At 38.7% G+C, this 9823-nt stretch overlaps 1 protein-coding gene across 3 annotated transcripts; it reads right to left on the bottom strand.

Moving 5' to 3' along the window:
* Nucleotides 1-1066: 1066 nt before the first annotated feature.
* On the bottom strand, nt 1067-8874 carry LOC149559317 (uncharacterized). Of its 3 annotated transcripts, none has more exons than XM_089833251.1 (4): nt 8116-8874; nt 7771-7843; nt 7534-7604; nt 1067-5767 (listed from the first exon to the last, which is right to left on the bottom strand). In XM_089833251.1, the coding sequence occupies exon 4, from the start codon at nt 5470-5472 to the stop codon at nt 1507-1509; it is 3966 nt and encodes a 1321-aa protein (XP_089689377.1). In that variant the 5' UTR covers nt 5473-5767; nt 7534-7604; nt 7771-7843; nt 8116-8874; the 3' UTR covers nt 1067-1506. The 3 variants fall into 3 exon arrangements, with proteins under 3 accessions (XP_089689377.1, XP_089689378.1, XP_089689379.1); XM_089833252.1 differs by having other exon boundaries at nt 7996-8118; XM_089833253.1 differs by lacking the exon at nt 7771-7843 and having other exon boundaries at nt 7877-8118.
* Nucleotides 8875-9823: the final 949 nt, after the last annotated feature.

The following is a 9823-nucleotide window of genomic DNA, read 5'->3' as shown; positions in this document are numbered from 1 at the left end:
GATTTTGATTCAAACTCATTGACTCATGTTTCATGAGTAGTGATTCAATATGAATCCATCTCTCATGAGAATAAATGGAATACTTAGCACTCATTGGACCTAGGTGATGCTCACAGGGGTGAAGCACTAGGACTTCCGAGGAGGTCACCCATCCCAATACTACTCCAGCCTAAGCACGCTTAACTACAGAGTTTCCTCCATGGTTAAACCCAAAGCTTGCAACCCCATTTGCAAAACCTTCACCAAGTGTTGTGTCTTATGAACTATTCATTAGAAAGCCCCTTCAGCTCATCAATTGATAAGTAAGAGATAGCAAATAAAATAAAATACTCTCACAAATAGACTCTTTTGTTTCTTCTTTGTTAGTCCAGATATAATTCCGATAAGAAATTTTGGAAATTTTGAAATATACGTGAAAGAGTTCTCAGTCGGTCTATATAATCCAGAAGAAATATTTATGGAAAATGGATAATATACTACTCCTCAAAAGACATGTTGAAGTGCCCAAAACAGATATAATATACTGCCTCCCACTAAGTTTGTTGAGTTGTCCATTGTCATGGCATCTATGCCCAATAGGTGAGTATGCTTTCGGAATCAACTATGTTAGTATTTTAATCAATCATCTACGGTCAATGTTATTTTCTCAAGCGTAGTCATTCAGCAAAATATAAAAGCAAAAACATACTTACATACAAAAATAAGCATGCCAGAACAAGCAACGAATTGAGGAAAATGCATCGAGGGGCTAATTGTCAGAAACTCATACTGCATCATTTCACTGTGTGTGTCAACAGTTTATCAGTTTTCCCTTGAACCTCGCATCTTACCACAATGGTATTCCCACAAGGAAACTTTCCAGATCAGCAAACATACAAAGCATAAACAATTACCTCACATACATATAACAAATAAGCAACAAAACAAATGAAAGAAATGCATCTTGCGGGATTATTGATAGAATCTAGCCGAAGGAAGTTCTATGTTCTAGGGCAACACACCATGCAACTAATAGGTATGTTCAAACAGTGACTGTCCATGTAAACATAACATTGAGACATTAACATGACAAATTGCCCTTAAGAGTCCATCATATCAGTTAAATATACAATATTCTTCCAAGTCTTACTCCACAGAACTCATCAATCCTGTTTGCTATTTACAGTTACAACAAAGAAGATCAAATATTTTATCGTCCTAAAAGCAAAAGGCTAAACTGCAATCCTACATAGATTTAAGGAGGGTGTCATAAAGCTGTCCTCGGGAAGAGGAACCTCTCACTGGTTTTTGTACAGCATCTTTTATTTGACATTAATTGCCACACACTAGTGCGGAATGAACTGTAAAAAGACAAGTCTATCTGTATACTTAGTACTTATATCACAAAGACAAGCAAAAATGCCCAGAAACCAATATAGCAGTTTCCAATTTCTCGAATTAATGACAAGATCTAAAAGGGCACCTGGCTGTTGTCTTAGGCCATTGACAGGATGGTAGTGAGAGCGATTAAGATGTGACAACTCCATCGATGCTAAAGCTTTGATCAAGTTGCTCAATTCCCTTCAAAAGCTTGACAACTTCAAGCATCAATGGGCGCTTCCTTGGGTCCTCAGATGTGCACAATCCTGCAATGTGCAACACTTGTATCATTTGAGACTTCCAAGGTCCATTAGAAATGAAGGGATCGAGGACCTCTTCCGCAAAACCCGTGTTGGTCACATGTGACACCCATCCCACAAGATTGCCACCTTCTGCTTCTTTGAAGTCCGTACCTGTAGGTTCTTTGCCCGTCAGCAACTCCAACAAAATGACACCATAGCTATATACGTCTCCCTTGGCTGTTGCTTTCCAGCTCTGTCCATACTCTGGAGGAATATAACCAAAGGTTCCTGCAAGATTTGTGCTTACATGAGTCTCATATGCACTAATTAGACGGGCAAGGCCAAAATCTGCAACCTTGGGCTCAAATGAAGTGTCAAGAAGAATATTGCTCGATTTCATATCCCTGTGAATAATGTGGGGGATGAAACCATGATGTAAAAATGCCAGACCTCTAGCAGAACCAATGGCAATTTTGAAGCGCTTTGACCAATCGAGGACCTCAAGCGCATCTGCTCGATTGCGGAGCCACATATCAAGACTGCCATTTTCCATATACTCGTATATCAGAAGCTTGTCCTCTCCAAAAACACAGTAACCATGCAATGACACCAAATTTCTATGCTTAACTTTTCCAATAGTTTCCATCTCTGCAAGAAATTCACGATTACCCTGTTCGAGCCCATGGTTTAGCTTTTTAATAGCCACAACTCTATCTTCTGGAAGAAAGGCTTTGTAGACAGTGCCAAAACCACCATCCCCAATTATATTTGTCTTATTAAAATTATTAGTTGCTGAGAGGATATCTTCTGGGCTAAGGCGCAACAGAGGTCTTTCAAACATTGCAACATTGATGCTAAGTGGCTCCTTCACCTTTTTTGAAACTGTATAATCACTGGATTCAAGTGTAGCTGTTAGCTTGGTTTTCTCTGCATTGTTTGTTGAAGCATCCTGTCTCCGTATCCTCCATCCTACAACTGCTAACATCATGCAGAGAAATGAAAATGTACTTCCAAGTGTGATACCCCATACAGCACCTGGGCTTAAGGAGGATCCAGGCAAATACATTGCTGAAGGACACAGAATGTCAGTTGGCTTGCCACAGAGACCAGGATTGGCATCAAATGAGCGAGAAAACTTGTCGCACTTCTGTGGAATCTCTCCGATTAATGCATTTTGTGAAAAATTGATGTACTCAAGGCCGATAATATTACATAAATTGGAAGGAATGTTACCTTTGAGATGATTGGCTGACAGGTCCAAGTACATCAGTGAAGTTAATTCAACCAACCACGGCGGAATGCTTCCAGTAATGCCATTGTTATGAACATCTAAGACCACTAGCGAAGATAGATTTGCCAGGGTGTCTGGAATAGGACCTGTGAATTTATTATTACTCACATCCAAGACAGACAAAGGACCAACCCAATCATGATATAATGATGGAACAAGGGGTCCTGCCAGATTGTTGCTCCTCAAGCTTAAATGAGTGAGTCTCTTCAGGTTTCCAAGAGCTGCGGGAAAAGCTCCAGTAAGTTTATTATTTGTTAAGTTGAGCTTCACAAGCCCTGAATTATTTCTTAACTCTATAGGAATACTACCAGTGAACTGGTTATTGGACAAGCTGAGGCCCTGAAGCTTTTGAAGCCTTGCAAACTCAGGTGAAATGGGTCCACTGAGAAAATTAATAGACATATCCAGCCTAGTGAGATTCCCAAGAAGAAAAATTTGCTGCGGAATATGACCAGTAAGCAGGTTCCCCTGTAAATTTAACTCAACCAATGCAGCACAATCTCCAATCTGCTCAGGAATGCTGCCAACCAAAATGTTCCATGAGAGATCTAACACCCCATAGTGCTGTAAAAACACAGAGTCGGGCATGGCTGTTTGCTTGAATCCACCACAAACCTCACCTGGAATAGTGCCACCAAGCTTATTGTTTGAAAGGACAAGGTTATTCAGCATCCCCAACTGCCCTATCTTTTTAGGAATTGTGCCAGATAGATTGTTGTTTCCTATGTTTAATGTCACAAGATTGACGCAATCAAAAAGTTCAGAAGGAATTTCCCCACTGAACCAGTTGCCATAGAGATTTATATTTGTCATATTTCTCATCTGTCCAATCTCTTTTGGAATAGAACCTTGAAAATGATTGTTGTCTAGAAGCAACCTTTGAAGGCTTCTGGCAGAAGAAATGTTGGGAGATAGCCCACCCACAAGAAAATTATTGCTCAATGTTATAGAAAGAAAAGTCTGAGAGTTCCAAAGCTCATCTGGTAATTCTCCGGACAGATTGTTTTGCGCCATTTCCAAGGTGACCAGAGGCAGATTTGCAAGGTAACCAGGAACTTGCCCAGACAAACTGTTCCCATCCAGCAAGAGGTCAGTCAGGTTCATGCATTCTCTGAAAGTATCATTGATGTTTCCTGTAAGCTGATTCTGTCCGAGAGAGAGATATGATAAGCTCTTTGCATTACAAAGCTCTGACGGTATCAGACCACTTAGCCTATTTGCATCAATTGACAATAAAGCCAAAGACGAGCAGTTGCCTAATTCTCTAGGCAAAGGGCCTTCTAACTGGTTTTTGTTCAACCTTATAGAATTGACTCTACCCCACTTTCCAAGCCAGGAAGGTACATGGCCTGATAGAAGATTATCCTCAACCATGAAACTCACCATGGACGTCAGTTCTGCAAACTCGTCGGGCAATGGTCCAGAAAACTGATTGAAGGACAAATCCACAGTCTGCAATTTCTTGCAGTTTCCTACTGCAGCTGGAATATGTCCACTTAACCCAGATTTTTCAACTAGTAAATACAGAAGGTTTTCTAAACGACCAATGCTGTCTGGCAGCTGTCCCTCGAAGTTATTATATGAGAGATCAAGGCATGTCAGTGCATGAATGTCGCCAATTTCTGAAGGCAACTTTCCACTGAATTTACAGTTCCTACAGTAAAATGTTTCCAGCTGAGCAAGCTTGCCAATCTCAACTGGAATGGCATGGTCGAATGAGTTCTCTGAAATCCAGAGATACACCAAATTGGTCATCCCACTGATCTGTTTTGGCAGAGGTCCAGTTAATCCATTTTCGCTGAGATCCAGACTCAGTAAGCTACTAAGACTGCCTAGTTCAGCTGGAAAGACTCCAGAGAATAAATTTTGACTGCAGTCCAGGTACAACAACTTCGACAAATTTCCAAGCTCACAAGGGATGCTGCCTGAAAAGGTATTAGAACTTATGTCAAGGTATTCCAAGTTCTTAAGATTGCCCATCTGATGGGGGATGCTACCTGAAAAGAAATTACTTCTTAAACTTAGCTTTGACAATTTTTCCAACTGAGTCATCTGCAGAGGTAACATTCCACTGAAATGATTGCAATCCAGAACCAAAGCCTTTAAATTTACAAGGTTAAAAATCTGTGGAGGCAAGACGCCATGGAGATCATTACCGGACAGATCAAGTACTTCGAGCCTTGAAAGACCCCAGAGCTGTGATGGTATTTTCCCTGTAATGCCGACGCTGCTTAGATTCAGATGACATAAATTTGTGAGGTTTCCTAACACTGGAGATATAATTCCTTGCAGGTTTATGGACGATAAGTCAAGCGAATAAACTCTTCCCTTAATGCACCTTATACCTATCCATGAACAATAAGATGAATCAGTTTCAACCCATCCCGATAAAGGGTTTTGATTTCTGAAGCCCTGTTTTAAACTCATCAATGTTTGAACTTCGGTGCAGTCCATGCCTGGCAAGATGTTAACCGAACAAACAGCAAGAATAATGCATAAAATATAGAAGTGTAAGCGTCTGATAAGTTTGTCCGGCATGGTTGTAAGCTTTTTGGACACCGACGTAGTCTGATTTAACATGAGGGTTGAAAGACCTTGGAACTGTTGCTTGTTCCAGTTAAAGAATATCTGAAAGTGGACTCAAACACCAGCTTTGAGAATTATTTAAAGCCGAGAAGGAGTTTAAACCCAATAAAGACTGATGCAACAAATTCTCTCACAAATGCTTCCCAGATCTACTTTCATCAATTCTTCATTAATTTAACAAACTGGAAGAAATTCATCACTTCCATTCCAGCATTGAACCATCACAAATCAGCGCTATATTTGACAAAACACTTTAATCTGGGTAGAAGACGAGGTCTGGAAAAGTAACCTGCAGTATTAATATAAAACAAAACAGGCAATTATTTCCACGAATCTTTAACGGAATTCCTGTTTAAAAAAACAGGCAACAGCAGTTTTGTGGACGTTTTGCCTAAAACAATTAACATCGAACAAAATCTCTTTAAAATCATTCCATCCAAAAACCCAAAATAACATCACTTGTAATTTTATATAAATAGCAATGGCACGACTAGTATATGACAAAATGTACACTTTTTGGATTCCATATTGGCCCACAATCAACTACGAGACACGGAAAAAATGATTTTCGCAAGATCACCAATTACACTCCCTGGAGAATGTCGTTGTTGCTAACAGAGTTGTGCAGTCATCACAAGGATGATGAGCAAAGGATGATGAGCAAAAGATCAACAACTCTGCTTAAAAACAATATCCTGATTTATTTTCAGCAAAAAAGCATTTACAGAATATTTGCAAATTCAAATTAACCTCAATACGTTGTCCTTATCAACCGATAACGTATAATGTTAGAAGTTCAAAATATGGTAAAAAATGGAGAAATGTAGAGAACACTACACTAAAAGTTTGCTCCGCGCTGCATTGTCAGAGAACCATTTAGAGGGTTCATCAAGGTAGATTAAGCTAATTAGATGTAAGACACTATACAGATAAACGCTGCCGAAGCCGATTTTTCGAACGAGAAGGCTACTGATCAGAAGGGAAATGGTTTGGTGAAACTTGGACTAATAACGGTGCATTTTTAATCAGAAAGCAACTGCACGCAATTTACAGCAATCGCCGACAACAAACCAGAAAGTATTTATTGAATAAAATGTATAGCAGCAATACAGACAAGAAAATAAGCAGGAGACGGTGAAAGTAGCAATACAGACAACAAAGTATGAACTCTATCGAAGCATGCATATTGCGACATTAATTGCAGCAACGCAAGAATTGAAACAGAAAACATTTGCACATTAAAAAACATCAACATTAGCACAGTGCAATTTGGAAGAAAACTTGTCCGTACATACATACATTTAAGTCGTGAACTTTACAACAGAATATTAAACCCAGCCGTGTACACATTAATGTAGAAAGCTGGTACACACTTGATCATAAACTTTATGTATTAAAAAACAGAACACCACGAGCACAGTGTGTATAATAAAAAAGCGTCCTTATAGTTCTGAAAACTCCTCACCTCCGAAGAGGCAGATATACAGTCGCATATCCATACGACAGAACTAGCCTTATAGATCAATTCGCTCCAGAATTATTTCTAACATACTGGATATATAAATGAATAGAGAACAGACGGATTTAACATGCAAAATATTTGCCTAACCAAAATTATATCGCGATTTTTCATCCCAGCAACGACACAGAAACTTCTGTACAAAAACTGGAACAAGAAACATGTATGCCCGACTAATAGCAACATAATAAAACACGTCATTTGTAACAATAAATACTTACGCCTCCGAACAAACAGTCCTGCGTGTGAACCGCAAGTCTTCAGACAAACTAAATTTACATTTATAATACTGATCAGGTGACGAACTCTTAACTAGACATTAATATTCAAAAAAATTCAATTGAATAAGAAAAACAAAACCTCTGCAAACATTTTCCTCATTCAAAATATAAAGCAAGACGATAATAGAAGATTTATTTGACATAAACAACAAACGTTCCAAAATACCTCTGCAAATGTTTCACTCGTTTTAAAATTCAAACAAAACTCTCATTAAAAAATCTGCAAACCATCACCAACAAAAGTTACAAAAATACCTTAGCATTAAAACCTTTTCCTGCACCGCCTAGTCTTCACTGAGAAGCCGAGGACTCGTCCATTCATTAGACTAAACACGAAAAACACATATCAGCGGAAGTTATTACCGAAGGAAAACACAGTTTTAACCTAAAAGATCCATCTAACCAGAAAATTCTTCATTCTGTCTTCCTAAGTCTTAAACATTCAATAGTTCTGTCAAAAATATCGAAATAAAATTGTAAAAGCATGTATACCTTAAAAACTCCATCCACACAGCAAATTTTTCATCTGAAAATCTTCATTGCAGAACTTAAGCATTCAACAATCCTGTCAAAAAAAATTAAAAAGAAGAATATGTACCTTAAAAATTCCATCCACACAGAAAATTCTTCATCTCTAAAGCTTCCTTGCAAAATCTTAAGCATTCAACAGTCTTCTGTCAAAAACATAAAGACTAAAAAATGCAAAAGAATCTGTACCTTAAAGATTCCATCTACGCTGCAAATTCTTCATCTTAAAATCTTCCTAGTAAAAAATATACTTAGAATTCAACAGTCCTCTCTCAAAAACACTGGAAAGAAGAAATACAAAGAGCATACCTTAAATGAAATTGAGCTCTGCAGGTCCATTTTATGTCCAAAGAGCCGTTGAAACACACGAAAAACACATGCCTCACAACGCTCAAAGCATGGTGCAGATCTTCACCTGATCGGCATTTCTTGTCAAAACAGTCAGTACCTTCACTGATTCACTTCAGAACAATACAAACGGCATGAGCTTGGACTTGAGCCCTATTCCTACCATTGCCGTAAAAACAAAACTTATCTAAAAGCTAAACAACAATAACAACCACCAAAACGTCTTCCACAAAACAAAGCCAAGACCAATGCAGTTTTTACCGAATAGCAGCCTGCCTTACCTACCTACTTTTACATCCCTCAGCCATCATTAATCTGCCAGGCTCATTTTACCCAACCAGGTTAAATCGGCGGCGAATATTCAAAATTATTTTAGTTCCTTTTCGCAAACTCCTGCTGACGTGTCAGAGCCCTGTCACGTCTTGAGGCCGAAACAAGCATTTTTTAAATGCAACCTGCCCGATGCTGAGCTCTCAGGTCGCTGTCTTGAACTTCCACGTGATGTACTTCCGGTAGGTCCCACGACTGCCACTTTGTACTTGACAATCTCTGTCGTCTTCTTCGCCGAGGACCTTTTCCCGACGATCCCGCCGGTAAATCAGAAGCCCCCAGCGATTGTTCGATGAATGAAGCAAGTAATGATTGATGGACGAGATGACCAAAATTCCCTTAAACGTCTCGAATTATTGCGGTTTATTTTGCGGATTAATTTTTTCTGACGGTGAGTAAAGGACGATCGAAATGATGCTTTGTAGAAATCGTGAGGCGGGTGGGAATATTCGGCGGATCCTCTCGCATCGGACGACGCACACGCGTCGAGTGGTCTGTGTCGAAAGTTGTTCTGTCGGCGCAATATTCGATGTCGCGTACAAAGGATATCTGATTGTGTGGTCAGGTGGTCCAGCACCCGTGACTGAGAACATGGAGGGAGGTGCTGTTACTTGACACGGAAGTGTCGTGGGTTGGGCAAGTAACGGGAAACGGAGAACGGCGACAAAACGGACGGGCCTTTACTAGGAGCCTGGTAATGGCTATAGACCGAGAGAAGCAGCACGAGCAAATCCATGTTCAATGAATAGTTCACTAATGGCAATTTATCAAAAGGTGTGTAGCTTGGAGAGACATTGATTGGGAGTTTGAAAACTATTTCGAAATAGATAGTTTGAATGTTCTCAAAAAAAAAAAATAGAGAATTTTTAATGGGGTGGCTAATCTCTACATAAATTGGACCAAAGACGACAAAAAAAAAAAAAAAAAGAGTCGAATATTTTTATTTTTTAAATTCACGAAAATACGGGGAAATTTTCTCTAAGTTTCTGTTGTTTTCAATATCAAATTTTCAAAAAAAATATTTTCAATTTTTTGAAATATGTAGAAAGATGGTCACTTACATTTTTTATTCATAGGTTTTTATTAAGGATAAAAAGATTTGAAAAGTGTATCTTGATTTTTCAAAACCTTTGGGCTCATGTGTCATTAAAATATTTTCATTCATGATTTTGTCATGTTCTGTTTTGTTTTAAATTTTGTGTGTTATCTAAGGGTTATTTTAATTATTAGTAGAATATGTCTCTTTTTTTTTATGTAATGCAAATTGTTGGTCTATTGTAATCATTACTTGTTTATGTATTTCTCACTCAACTACTTCATATCATTGTTATTCTTTGTA

The sequence above is a fragment of the Cupressus sempervirens genome, chromosome 5 (assembly GCF_028749045.1).
Source record: "Cupressus sempervirens isolate cs-2001-9-10 chromosome 5, ASM2874904v1, whole genome shotgun sequence".
NCBI lineage: Eukaryota > Viridiplantae > Streptophyta > Pinopsida > Cupressales > Cupressaceae > Cupressus > Cupressus sempervirens.
This window is presented reverse-complemented; position numbering and strand designations above follow the sequence as displayed.